Below are 14,781 nucleotides of genomic sequence, written 5' to 3'. Positions count from 1 at the left end.
TCTTTTAAATTGATTATGGGTGACAACTTAAGAACACTGACACATTTGCAACAAATATTTAAAATAAAAAACGCTTTTGTTTCAGTTTGAGTTCATTGATTACAATGATCACATTTTATTTTAATCTCTGTACCCAATCCCCAAACTGGAAGCCACTGAGTTTGATGTGATTTTGTGTGCAAATATGAATGCTGTCACAAATCATTACATTCTTTTGTGGTTGCTGTGTTTTTAGGCCTTATTGCATTAGCTGTTTGGCATTTCAATAATAAAAGCTCCTGAAAAACAACTCCAAAATAACTCAACAAAACACCTATAGGCTGCAGAATCTAGCTATTGCATTGGACCAGTCAGACCTTCCTTCCTGTCTGTTAGTTTCAGCATCGTGGTGCTTGACAAGGGTCTTGCAATACAGGCAGCACAACTGATCATTATGCATTTTCATAGGTGAGTGCCCTGAGCTAAGAACTTGTCAACAAATTCTGAACAATTACAAGGTGCTGAGGTAATATTGGACTTTATGCTCCATTAGAATGGAACAAAAATATTGAATATGTTTTCAACTACAGTACTGCTCATGTTTGAAAAAATAATTAATGTAAATATGCAATACTTTAAAAAAAAAAGAATCCTCCTGATATTTGCAGCTACAGCAGTATTTGCAGTTCTTTGTTTTCTACCAGTTGATTATTGTGTGCAAGTTTGATGTCTACTCTATCTGACATGTTTAAAATCACCAATATCTTGAACAAATTGATACACTACATCTATTTTCCATTCTGTCTGATATGATTAACCTCCGCCTCTCACGCTGTCTCTTTGTCTCACGCCGTATAAAAGAGGGGCTTAAAACAATGCAGGGTATTTGAGAGGCATATTGCCATTTGCAAAACCTCATTTTAATCTGATTGAAGGATCCTTTCTGTAATCGCTTTTCAGAAGGACTTTTTCTTCTGTGTCTTTGCTTCTTTGGACGATATTTTGCAATATAGTGTTGCCCCTTCTATGGAGTTGTCCGCTTTGATATCAGGGTGCCATGACCCTTAGCAGCGGAGTTTGATTTCTAATGGGGGAATGACAATATGAAAAAGGAAAAGCAACAAAATAAAACATAAATTACCCAAACCAGTGGGTAGAAGACAACAGACAACAGGGGGTTTCTTTTGAGGTTGTTTATTATAATATATTTACTCTCTCCTCCTTTAAATACTTTTGTCTCCTAATAAAGGACTCTCCTCCTTTTTTACTTCTTAAATAGGATTTATTTGCATTCCGAATAAATAGTGTTGAATAAATCATTATAGTGCTGGAATAAAAATAGATATTTTCATAGAAATGTATGAAAGAAAAACACATTTTAATAATATCTTTCAGGATATTTGTGTTTGTATCTTCATATGTATATACTTTATATAGTAGTGTAATGCATACGGCCTCCATTGCTTGTGCGAGCCGGCTTACCAGCGCGGTGACGTCACCGCCCTTCCCTGTGAAGAGCAGGGACCGCAGCCGCCGGGCTGACGGGAGATTTCCCTTTGGCTCAAGAGGCTGGGTCCCTGCTGAGTGATGCTGGAGGCCTGGGTTCGAGTCCCTGATGGTGGGGGGCTGACCTGAGGTGGCAGCGGTGAGGGTGCCCACGTGAACCCTGTAGTGTTACAGTATATACACACCTGAAGAAGGCTCCACGGCCGAAATGTTGTGTTTTCTTTCTTCTCTTTTCGGCATGGAATAAACCTATTACTTGTTCCTTTGCAGCCTACGCATGCTGACGCAGCTCCCCACCTGAACTACTTTATATAGTGTATATAATATAGTTATTATACATATTCACATTATTATAATTACAGAATTGAACATATATAGAATTTTAAAATCTTAATAACAGAATTTAGGGGAAAATTTAGGGAGGTGAGTTGCATAAGCCCAAAGTAGACAGAGCTGCACGCTGGTGTTAACACCCATACTCTTTTGAGCAGTGCATGGAATCTTTAATGACCACATAGTCAGGATGTCACTGTAATGTTCTGACTGCAGAATGGTACATCCATTATCACAATGTTCCTGGTCATCAAAACGGGGCATTGGTATAGAAATTGTGTTCCAATTTCTACTGGTCCACCAGTTTACAGCAGGACATTTCAGGGGTCAGGTTTTCCTTAGAGTCTCCCATGCCCTGACCAGGCTCAGCCGCGATTATCTTCTGAGATCTAACAAGAAGAGGTTACAAGGTGGTAATGTGGCGGAAGATGATGTTTTGACATCGATTTAGAATGCACAGGAGAGATGGTATTTTTGAGTACCGAACGTGTAGTTCACACCTCACTCTCGCTAGTTTCTCCAAGTGAGTCATTTCACAAAGATTAATTGGAAGCATCATGAGAGACTTTTGCCTGCAGGAAACTCTGGGTTCCAATTAAAAGGGGCACCACGGGACTCTAACGGGAGGTTAGATTTTAATGGAGTATCATGAAAGGCAAAGAGATTCACTGAGGTACAGATCCTGTCACCTGCTTACGAAAGATTTTGTTCTTTCGGGTTGGAATCCAACCTCAGGAATTACTTTTTAAACTCAGACCTATTTTACTTAAAGTATTGCATGACTTTTTTTCAGATACCAAGAATGGGATTAGGAATAAATCCTGGAATTTTAAGCCTTTGTTTTAAGAGGTCCCAGATTTGCTTTCTATGGAGCAATTTAATCTAACCAAAGAATGTGTCTTGGAAACAGAACAGACAATACCACATACAACAGTACATACGGCCAATTTGGACTTTATGCGTTTTATGGCAACATATGTATTTCACTATTGGTAACGGTTATTCCTGTATAGTTGTTCAAGAAGTCATCTAAATGTTTAGAATATAAAAACCTTTTAATCCCACTTTAACATAGGGGGTGTTGGAGTTTGTCTGTATTTTGTCACATCTACTTTTATGATGATACACGTTAATGATCTGTACCATATATTGTTACATATATAAATATTGATATTTAAATATAGTTTATGATTTATATGACTAGACAGATTAAAATATGAAATGTATACAGTACTTGTAAGCTTAACAACTCAATTCAGCTGAAGGATTCACATATTTGCTTCCATCACAGCATCACCAGAAATGTTTGACAGTATTATTATCGACACGTTTATTTTACTGCATGAAAAAAACATAGATCTGAAGAAATTGGGAAAATTATGTTCCATCACAGTCTTCACAAAGGATTTGTCCAAAAACTGTTTAAGAAAAAAATATCCAATGTATTGAAAGTCTCCATTAAAATGGATCACAACTGCTTGTACAGAAGGGTTCCACTGCTAAACGATCATGTGCTGTCCAATGGAATACAATTGATTTGCTCTGTTAAGGCAATAGCTGTGGTGAATACAGTTTTTCTTTTTTCTTCTTGAATAAGCGTCAGAGTGAGAATTGCTGACAAGTACAATAAGTCACTGGGAGAAATGTGGGCCTTTCAATCCTGAGGGATATCTGTGTGCTTCCTGCCTGCTTAAAGCAAACTGGAGATAAAGGTGCCATCATAGAGATGAACTGTTATCTGTGTTTTATTTACAGACAAGGGCCAGAGAAGCCGGAGAAGCCTGAGGTGCTGTCAATTCAGTGGTCAGGAAAACGATCCAATCGAAGACTTCAAAGGAATAACAGCTTATCTCCAAACAACCCCCTTTTCAACATTGTCAATTCAGGTATTATTAGCTCTGCCATTCAATTCTAAAGGGCAGCCAACCAAATGTGGCATTTTGTTTTCTGCTCAGCAAAATACAGTAAGTGTGCAATAAAATACAGCCAGTGTTGTACATTAAAACACTCATATTCAGTGATAACCAAGGACAAAAAAGGGTTTATGTCCTATTGATTTTGTAAGGTACATTGACAAGAAAAAACTACTGTTGCCTTATCTTTCAGTTTCTGATTGATTTATAAATGGCATTAAATTCATGGACAGCAAACCATATGAAGAATGACCAGTACACTTTGAGAAAGGGAATAACTACCCTTGTGTGAATCAGAAATCTAAGTGCAGAAATCTGCAGATCTGAAATCAATGGAAACTAGATTTTCTTTCTGGTATTCTGGTGGGATTCAGCTTTCAGTTTCAAAACCCAAGTTACATTTTCTTACATTTATTATGACTGAGCTTTCTAGTCTCTAGATTTTCATTCCTTAACACACGTCTTTTATGGTTGGGTTACACTCTGCGATAATAAGTAACTGTTAACGTAACAATTAATTAATGTAAACTATGCAAGGATGCAAACGGTGGGATTTGTGAGATTCCTCTAATGCAATGCAGTTATTCGTGATGTGCTGATTGAGATATTGTCTTTTTAATTTAACTTAGGCGCCTGTACTGTAAGGAGAAGCCACAAAATGTTGTGGGTCAGGAACAAAAACATCACACGATATCAAACACATATTACCAGCCTTCCTGTAGTCTGCGCATGCCCTCTGACGTATCATTTCCCATAGGTCTGCAGGAAGAAGACAGCCAGTGGATGACCCAAATAAACAGACTGCAGAAGCTGATTGACAGGTTAGAAAAGAAGGTAACAGGATCTCTTGTAATATCTGAACATGGATGTTAAATACCCATTGGTAGTTTGGAATTTGGAAAGTGGGGAGCTTCAAATGGTGCAACTGTAAGTGTAGTTACACCTAATAAAAGGTGGCCATTCAGCCCATATAAACTGTTGGGTGGGTAGTAAGGGCTCTCTCAAATTCAAGGGACAAAGAAAGCCATTGGTCACCACTATGTTGTCAGTAAAACTGTTATTAAGACTAAGGTGAACACCCCACCCCATGGAATGATTACAATTCTAGAATAACTAAAGGGTCCAATGCTAAAAAAAGTCAGCTAGTCCTCATGCGTTTTTAAAGCAATTCAAAGGGTTAACCCACACTAAAGCTTCATAGATATGTATCTAAATATAATAGATTCCAGAGGGGAGCTGTCTCAATATGTGTTACCATTAAAGTTAATTCCACCCTGAAAAGGAGAAAGAAAGAACAATTACTGAATGGGGGTTTGGATTTAACACACTACTAACTACACTGGTGGTGAGAAGTGTCTTATTGTTCTGTTTTTGTTGATACAGTACCTCAAACAGTCTTTGGAAACCTCGCATCCATGATTGAGAAACACTACTGTAGATAATTTAGAGATGAGATGTAATGATACATGGTTTCTGAATGGCAGATTAGGTTCAATTGCAAACCTGAAATGAATGGTATTTGAATAAAACATAATATTCTTTAGTTCATCACAGAACTGACGCATGTCCCTCACTTTTATTGTGAGAGTGCTGGTTTGGCTTCAGCTGAAGTTATTTGTGAGGTCTCTTTGCCCAAGCAAGTGAAAGTGTTTGTTTCTACAGGAACTAAAGCTTGAACCAGTGGAAGAAGAAGTTTCAGATGGAAGCACCAAATCTGTAAGTGATTCATTGTCATTTATAAAATGAGCTAGCTTTCAGAATACCATGACTGCCTTGTGTCAATGTAGCATCATCTTTCATTCTGAAACGTTTCTCTAGTATCTAAACTGCTGCTAAAGTTTTAGAAATCTAAGCGGTTTGTGACCTAATGGCTTTCCATGTTGACAATGAAATTTCAGTTTAATAATCAACTTTAAACATGAACAAAGGTAAGAACTGAGAAAAATATATTCCACATAACATATACGGTATAATAGTCAGGAGAATGTGCACTATAATAAGTTTGCGTAAAACAAATGCATATCAGCATGATATGTGAGTTCTAAAACCTTCATTTAAAAGTTTGTGCCAGAATACCTATTTTTATGGTGGGCCTCAGGGCCTGTTGTGAAAGTGCCCAGTACTACAAACATAGTCTAAAACGACATGTAAGAAGTAAAACAGAACCTGAGAATAACAGCTAAACTATCTCTAGCAGTAGGTCTCATATATTAAAATGTGAAATGCTCACATGTATTTCACATCACTTTAATTTACTGCACCAAAATTAGAAAGCATTGCAACTTGGGTATTAGCCTTCCTGAAGTGCATCAGTATTAAGCTAGGGCTCAAAGTGTTATTGTAGCTTTATTGTGCATTGATGAGCTACAGAGGGGCAGGTGGACAGGACTTGTGGAAATGACCATTATCGCTTGAGAAAAGAATACGTGCAAAGTAGAACATGCATGTTAAACATGGAAAACAAATAAGATAATGGTCACAGAGCTGCTGGCCTCCTGTTACATACAAACTCTACTGCACAAAACTGGTTATGAGTCTCTAGCACAGCACACTCAATTTTCAGCTGCTGCATATTCATGCAAAATGATACAACATTCCATCTTTATTTGCTATAGAAACCAGCAGATATCTGTAGAGCAATGGTATATCTACAGTATATTTTCTATTCTCTTAGAACCCCCTTTGTAAACTGGATTTTTTTAGCTATAAAGGAGTGTAAAGAGCTTAAGTCGCTCAATGCGGTATATTGAGATTAAAGACCTGTGTGTCAGACAGAGGTCAGGACTCACTAATTAAGGTGTGACATTCCAGGCCTTGATTCTCCAAGCCGAAGCGCCTCTCTGATTGGCTTTCTTTGACTGGTGGCTCAGAAGTCACAATCAATATTGAACACTTTATTGTCTAAAAACTGAATCATTCATTTATTCTTCTGAGCTGGCTGTGAGATGCAGTAGTTTTATCAGACAGGTGTCACAAGAGTCATTCTTGGCTTCTGCAAATCATGCTTTGCCTGCGGAGGACAGCAGGATGCTAAATGGCAATGCCAATATAAAGCAAGTTGTGTCCAGGGGTGTACCAGCATTGTTAAGATAATGGATGAAAAGCTGAATTGGGAATTACTAAGCATTACACAAAAATCAAAGGCCTCTCAGTTGCTTTTTGTTTTTTCTTGTTTGAAAAGATAGAAAAAATCAAAGAGAAATTTCAGACATTTGTGTTCCAGTGCGAAACCTCATCTTTATTTTTCTCAGAACTTAACAGCAGGGCATCTATCTGTACCAAAGCACTGAAGCAGCAAGACTGGATAGAGAGGTGTAATAACCTTCTCTGAAACCATCTGCCCAGCAGCTGGAGTCCACCTTCTTTATGCACTGTTGACTAATATCTTATGTCAGCCTACAGTCATCGTTGTTTTGCCACTACTGCATTATTGAAGAAAATGCTACAAAATACTACACGTTTGAAACTACCGCAAAACGCTGTTAGATGTTTTCCTGTTTTTTTTTTCTAATTTGTGGTGGATGTTTTTATTTGCGCTGATGCGTTTCCAAGCGTTGCTGGGATCACAGATCACTTCACAAGGTTATCTTCACTTGTGGCTGTGACCGGTGGCCTGACACCCCCAAAAAAAGTAGAGGAAGAATCCAGCACGTTGTTCGAATAAACCACAAAGTCCGTGCGGATGTTTAAGTAAAGAAAGCTTGTGTCCATATGCTTTTTGTCCATTTTCAGGTCATGTTTGACATTAAAATGGCAGAAACCAAGAGACCTGTGTTACCAGAGATGCTCCTGAAGACCACTATCAGGTTCTTTAGGGAGGGTTTATAGGATGTGGCAGCAGTGAAGAGCCTCTGGAGAGGTCGTTCTGGTCTGCAGGGAATGAGCCATCACTTTCTGTTCCCTTCTGGGGCTCCTTTCAAACTGGCTGGCAGAAGTGAGATTAAAATATACTGCAGCAGCTGTGAAAGATACCTCAGTAAGAAATGTTTTGGATAAACACACTACTTAATGTGTAGACTGTGTTCGTAACCCCCAACTAATTGATGATAATGCACCCTTAAAAGTGTACTTTGCCATTTTAAGATATTATTACTTTCTTTTTCTCTAGTTTTGTACGGTCTTGCTTTTAGATTAAGAAAATGGTTTTAGATAGATAGATACTTTATTGATCCTGTGAGATAAATTCCAGATTAATTTTATACTAATTGTAAAGTGTCCCCATCATGTGGAACAGATCTGCACAATGGTAATGCTCTTAATGAAGGTCACATTGTGACAAGAGATTATTTAGGTACACAAGAAAAAAGGTTACAAGAGAGGAGAGAAGAGCTCCAAACGTTTATATGTCTCCCTTTTTTTGTTAACTTAAAAATTTAACAGACAATCTGTTAATAAAAAGGTGCCAAGTTTTGGTGCCGGATTCACAGCACAGATGCAGAATAAATTAGCTTTATTTCCTGAGCACTTGACATACAGTTGTTCAGGGGTTATATTATATCACTCTACCATATTCACTTTTACACTGGTAATATTTGATTTATCAGAATTTGGTTGGACAAAGGAGTCAGCTTAAAAGATCTTTATAATATGATATTCACGCATTATTACACTATACATTTCAAATTTGTTCACCACTTATCTGTTCAGTGATAATATACCAGTACCCCTAGGAAGGTCTATTACTTATACACATCCCTGTCAGCATAGTCACATTTCTACACATTAGGTGTGTTGATTACTTGATTCTTCAGCTACGTTTTGCTGTAGAGGGTTGCTGCACATCCCCAAGATTTAAGCTGAAAACTGGTCAGTTACTTAAATCCACTTCTGGATCTTCCCAGGGTCTGATTCATAATGAACATGTTGTTAGCCATTCAGTTAGCTTCAGTTTTGCAAAGGAAATAGCAAAACAGTGTCACACATGGAGATCCAGGTGGCCCCCACACTGTTGTGGAAATGTGGGTGTAATGAGATGGCCTCTCTGAATCAGGCACAGACAAAGGCCACATCTGGCAATGGTACAGTAGTTTCCATCTCCACACTTTGAAAAGGAAAGAAAGCAAGATTATCATGAAATTAACAAGTGTCGGAGAAGAAGGAGAAACTGTATGCAAGTATGCAAATTCCCATCATGTAAGTGTAACTAAATCCAATAAATTTTGCTTTGATCTTTTGAGATTTATATATTACTAACAACCACAGTTACTATATAATCTAGAATTAGAAATGTAAATTCTAGTTTTTGCCTGATTTGTTTTCCCAGTGTATTCTCTTTATTTAAATAAAAGCTACAATGCCTTCAAAGTGTTGTAGCAGAGTACCAGATAACACTGCATAGCTGCCATTTAACCCGGTATTACTGCAGATGTTAAGAATAGACCATTATTGAAAGAATGGTGCTGTTCAGTTCTATTTTAAACAATGATAGTGAAATAAATAATGATTATTAATATAAATAACTCAAATTCTTTTATCTTGGCTACTGATAACCAAATGAGTACAATGGGCTGAATGGTCTCTTCTCGTTTATAACACTTTCTTATATTCTCAGCACCTTTTTCGTAAGCTGATTTGCACTCAGCTAACGATGTAATAGTGTTATAGTTAAAAGTATGAATAGGTATTTGACTTATAAAGACAAATATGACCTGTGATCAAAAGCTCCGCAGTGTTTAACACATTCAGGTAGAAAATGAGTACGAGTGTACTAACCTTCCAGACAAAAAGAAGCTTCCCTTTCTAAAGAAAGGGAAGATCAGAATTAACAGAACAACTAAAGTGAAAATAATACTTCATGCGTAAATATTGCAGCCATGGAACAGTGGTTAGTGTTCTCCTCAGTTCTGTAAATTGATAGATGAAGGTTCACATCCCAAGTGCAAAACTGTTCTTTTTAATCTTGAACAAGGTACTTCAGCCAGATTGCTCCTGTAAATGCAAGATGCTCTCGACAAAAGCATCAGCCAGATAAATTAGTGATAATAATTAACAATGATGATGTTTAGCCCTTTTCAAATTTCACATTTCTATCTCTAATACCGAACCTATTACTGGGTAGACACGTTAGTGCCTGGACTCTCCCATCCACAGTCTTAGAACATCTCTAACAAGCAGTACCAGAGGTAAAAGTAAAGCACCAATACTATGGAAACCAATTCATGATTGAGGCAAATATTAAGCCTCTGTTGCTGACTTGCAAGCCTATTTTGAGTTCATATGAAGTTAATCAAATGTGAGAGGGAAAATGATAAATAAAGCCATTATCTTTATTTGTAAACTTTCCTAAGCAATATATAATACAGAACAGTTTCTCAATCTCAAATAGCAATCCCGTTTTTTTCCCATTGTGCTCCCCGTCCCCGTATGTGATGGAACTATAATCTCAAATCCAGCCAACTGATGGGTGATCTGTCAATGCTGTATTTCCACACAAGCCAGCATCATTTTGCAGTGCAAAGAACCTTCTTTTCCGCCGGCGAGCAGGAGCTCACTCACCGACCTCTTCCGGAAGCGCTGGTGTGGAACAGATACTACATGTAGATGTTATTTGCTGAACAGGAGGTTATCGTGGTGCCGCTGGTAGGAAACCTTAACTGCCCCCAATTTGATTTCTGACACACAGCACATCCTGATTGTGCAGCGCCAGTTGTCAGTGCTGGAGGAAGAGCTTGAAGAATTCCGCCTGGCCCTGAGACAGTACATCGAGTCCGCAACCTCGCAGACCGGCTGCCTGCAGTAAGTTGATAACTCGCTCGCTGTGCGATTCATTTCTTAATTCACCCCTGCAATCCCGAAAGACACCCCAAAAGTGGAATTCCTAAACTACAGTCAGGCAAAAATTGCTCTGTCACAAAGTTTTCTTTTATGGATTTTACACCAGATTTCTTGTCTTACTGAAACTGCTGTATTCATGTTTGTTTTAGAATTAAACCCGAAATTTGTTGTGAGGCATCATCATCTCACCTTAAACGGGTGCGATGTTGTAAATTCATTAGTCTAAAGCCATGGACAGAACATTTCTAAAGGCATAATAATAGTTACCAAGCCTTAGTCCAGCTTTCACTTTTACACTGTAGGTCAGACATAACTGTGAGCACAAATTTAGAGTGGCATGTAGCAATACCTGACCTTGTTCATGAATCAAAGGCTTTGAAGCAGCCCCAAATCAAATTAAAAAACAACTGTACCCATGTATTTCTATTAAGCTCTGTCTTCTCTATATTAGTTTAGATTATTGGAAATTAACACCTGGTAGCAGAGCTCTCAACAGTTGTACCTGGTGAAAAAAGATATTCTTTATTATATTAGGATTGTGTTTTTATAGATGATTTTGTTTTCTTTCAACTTGAATCGTGGCACAAATAAATTACTGAAAGTCTTGATCATAACAGATTTTTTGCTCTTTTTTTTTGCTTTTGTGTGGGTATTTTATGAGCATGAAAAAGTGACGGTTTAGATTGTAAGAAGCATACAGAACGTCATGAAATCTCAGATAAGTTGACTCTACAAGGAATATCAAGAAATTCCTTCAAAAGATGACTCTTCTAAAGTGAAAAAGATCTAAAAATATTAGAGATGTTTTTGTCAAGAGAAAATTAAAGGTTTAAATCATTAACTTCAGCTAAGATTCATTGGAGCTTGGTGTTGAATAAACTTTACATTTTATTGTGGAGAACATTTTGATGCCTGTGTTGCCACCTGCTGTCTAACTATGACTACAAAAACAAACTGACATGTCTGGTGATAAGTCATCTTTACGGACAGCAAATCGTTTATCTCGTTCCAAGAAACTGGAATTTATTTTTGTGTTATTAAATGTTAACTGAAAAACTTTTTTTTCTGAGGAAATTACTTGGAGGCATACATTAAACTCATTAACGTTATGCTGCCTTTTTTAATAACAGATTGCTTTTATATTTGCAGCATTGCAGTACAAAAGCTTTCCAGTGAATCCCGTTTCATATTGTATGAGTTCTGGGAGCACAGCAATGTCTGGAAAAAGTAAGTGGGTTTGCTGGCTGGGGTTTATACTCAAGTGTATACTGAGTTTTCTGTATTCGCTCATTAACTGGGATGCTCAGAGGCTCAATTTATAAAAACAGGCCAGTTAGTCAGTGCATATTATGAGATCTTGTTCGCAGGGAAAAAAAAAGTAATTTTCTCTTATCAATTTATATCTCACTCAGGGATTCCTCTCCTCATAGTTTAAATTACACCTCATTAAGTGTGTGCTATATAAGCAAATACAAGCAAATAAATACAGCACCATTCCTTCCTACATCTTCCTGCTGCCATTCCCTCACAATACACTGATGGCCAGTCTCTCAGTTATATACAGTGTACTCTAAATGTCGTATTGTTGAACTCAGAAAGGGATTGCAACAATGACTTAATGGATACATACAAGTAGATGCATTTGCATGTCTGCCTGAAGACCTTACTGTTCACCTTAGTGTGTGGACATGTCAATTTAGCAATTAAGTTTGAATTGTTATTACAATCAAGCAGGTTGATGCCAAGAAAATAGAATTCATGCAAACACTGGTACAGTACCTGCTATTGGCATATTTGATAGTTATATTCCATTCATCCATCCTTTTTCTAACTGTTTTATCCTATAAAACAGTTGCTGCTGGGAGACTATCCCAGCAAGCAAGAGGTACAAAGGCAGGATACACCCTGGATGGGATGCCATTCCATGGTAGGGCACACACAGACACAAACACACCCTTACATGAGGGCATTTACATTTTTCCCAGCAGCCAATTAACCCATCTGTATGGACTGTGTGAGGAAACCAAAGCACCCGGCAAAAACTCACATGATCATGGGGAGAACAAACTAGACGCAGAACTCACCCCAGGAGTTGAACCAAGGGCCCCAGTAATGCGAAGCAGCAATGTTATCCTCTGAACCACTGTACCGTCTTAGTTATATTATATTTGTACTCTAAATATACTTCCCTTAATTAAGTACTTTTCTAGAGATGAATATGATCACTTTTAAATTCTATTTTTATTCCACTATCTGACTTTTGAATGTTTCTTAATGCAAAAAAAAGAGCATACTGTATACTGTACTGTAAAACTTTTGTAAAGTAATAAGAAGGCACTTTTAAGCTTAAAGTACAGTACTTTAAATGTTTTCTAAGTCCCTTTTATTCTAAATTCAATTAAAAGACAGTGACAGCTGAGATTTTCTCACTTTTTCTTGTGTTTACATTGCAGTCACCTTCAGACAAACTACAGCAAAACGTTCCAAAGGAGTAATGTGGATTTCTTAGAGACTCCTGAGCTGATGACAACAATGCTTGTCCCAGGTGTGTCAAAAACTTGATGAAACATGTAACCCAAATAAGAGAACTGTGGATTCTTCTGCAGGGGATACAAAAGTAGCAGAAAACAGGATCGTCCACTAGGTCTTACCAATCAAACAATACTATTAAAGGTTTATGATCCTGAAAATATTTTATATCGGAAAATATTATTTTACATTTAAATTCAAGAGTCCCTGAGCATGGATATTTTATAAAGTGCCTGTTTTGCTTTCTTTGACAGTAAAGAATACATTTCTCTGCCTTTGACTTGAGCATTGTTGTATTGTGCTGTAGTCGCTACAAAGATTTTTTCCTCCAAGTCAGCAAAAGTGATCTGTGGATGGGGACTTTTGAAACCATTATTTCCATCTTTGAAGTCATCCGCAATCCAGCATAGTTTAGAACAGTTTTTGCAGGAATACAGTTGGTCACTTGAAGATATGACAGGAATAGGAGTCATAAAACAACATTCTTACTTAAAGGTTTCTGTAATGCTACTACTGCCTCCAATAACAATAACATACAGTACTCTTTCTCCTGAAAGTAAAAATGTGTACTGTATTAACAGAAAAATCCTGAGTTTACATTCTAAAAAAACATCAGCCTTTTTTTCTGTTTATAATTTTTACTGATTTTGAACAAAAATGAGGATTTACTTAATTGTGTGGATAAGCACTACATGAGAAGTCAACACAAGAACGAACTTCTGCAGATGCTTTATACTGTACCTTGTGAAGTTATTGTATTTCAGTTCTGGGTGTGCTGAGCCATTCTGAATGGAGCAAGAAAATAACCCATTTCTGAGTTTGAACTCAATAAATAGCCAACAGATGGTCATTTCTGTTGTAAGAATTTCTAGTTCACACTAGATCTATAAACAATTTTTATTTTTACACTATAGCATATAAACAGAAAATCACACTGTGATAATTCATTTTTGACTAATTGTTTGCCTTCTCTAACCAGTATATACTGAACAGTCTTCCCTCTTTTCCAGCTTCATGGTGGGTTCTGAACAATAACTAAGAGCAAGCAAGTTCCAGTGTTAGGAGTCGTGCATTGAAGAATCATCAGACTGCAGTGACATTGTAGTGGTAGTTTCTGTCATTAATAACCAGACATTTGGAACTACACCTGTGCCAGTGTATACTGTAAATGGAATTATCCCACTTTATGGTGTCAATTTGTAATGCACACTATTAGATGTTGTGTATTAAAATATAAGTAATGGGACTTCGGTGACTTTTCATGTACTACTCTGTCCTGAGTTAAATACCTGCACTTTACAATATGATATTATGTAGAGTGTATTGTATGTATTTTGGAATAGTGTGAATACATTATACTGTATTTTCTCTGGGTGTTAAAAAAAACATGAATTTGAACATATTACTTGGTAAATATTTGTGAAAAGTTATGTAGACCAATTTATCCAACATTATATTCGATTTATCAAAATTTCATCCATAATAAATGTACTATTTGTTGACTTTCATTTTATTTGTATCATTATTAAAATACTTTAAAAAATGTCAGTTTCTATCAAGAAAGATCAGACTACATATAGAAACACTAAAAGAAAGGAGTAGTCCATATTTTGAGATGGAAGTTAGATGCATATTTAAAAAAAATAAAATAAAAAGCCAGCGTGTGTCTTGATTCGGCAGTCTTTTCTTTGACATTACTTCTGCTGTCTAACCAGCCCTGTTTAAATGGTTAAAACAAGGTTTCCCA

The 14,781-nt window shown here is 37.0% G+C and overlaps 1 protein-coding gene across 2 annotated transcripts in view; it reads left to right on the top strand.

Moving 5' to 3' along the window:
• necab1 (N-terminal EF-hand calcium binding protein 1) overlaps positions 1 to 14,706 on the top strand; it is a 52,067-nt gene extending 37,361 nt beyond the window's left edge. For both annotated transcript variants that reach the window (XM_088928903.1, XM_088928902.1), the window contains exons 8-14: positions 3,574 to 3,704; positions 4,489 to 4,565; positions 5,394 to 5,447; positions 10,354 to 10,466; positions 11,655 to 11,732; positions 12,959 to 13,050; positions 14,045 to 14,706. In XM_088928903.1, coding sequence (XP_088785029.1) covers positions 3,574 to 3,704; positions 4,489 to 4,565; positions 5,394 to 5,447; positions 10,354 to 10,466; positions 11,655 to 11,732; positions 12,959 to 13,050; positions 14,045 to 14,073 — 574 coding nt within the window. In that variant the 3' untranslated portion in view covers positions 14,074 to 14,706. The remainder of the gene's footprint in view (positions 1 to 3,573; positions 3,705 to 4,488; positions 4,566 to 5,393; positions 5,448 to 10,353; positions 10,467 to 11,654; positions 11,733 to 12,958; positions 13,051 to 14,044) is intronic.
• The last annotated feature ends 75 nt before the right edge of the window (positions 14,707 to 14,781 follow it).

This window comes from Atractosteus spatula, chromosome 12 (assembly GCF_055471065.1).
Source record: "Atractosteus spatula isolate fAtrSpa1 chromosome 12, fAtrSpa1.hap1, whole genome shotgun sequence".
Classification (NCBI taxonomy): domain Eukaryota; kingdom Metazoa; phylum Chordata; class Actinopteri; order Semionotiformes; family Lepisosteidae; genus Atractosteus; species Atractosteus spatula.
This window is presented reverse-complemented; position numbering and strand designations above follow the sequence as displayed.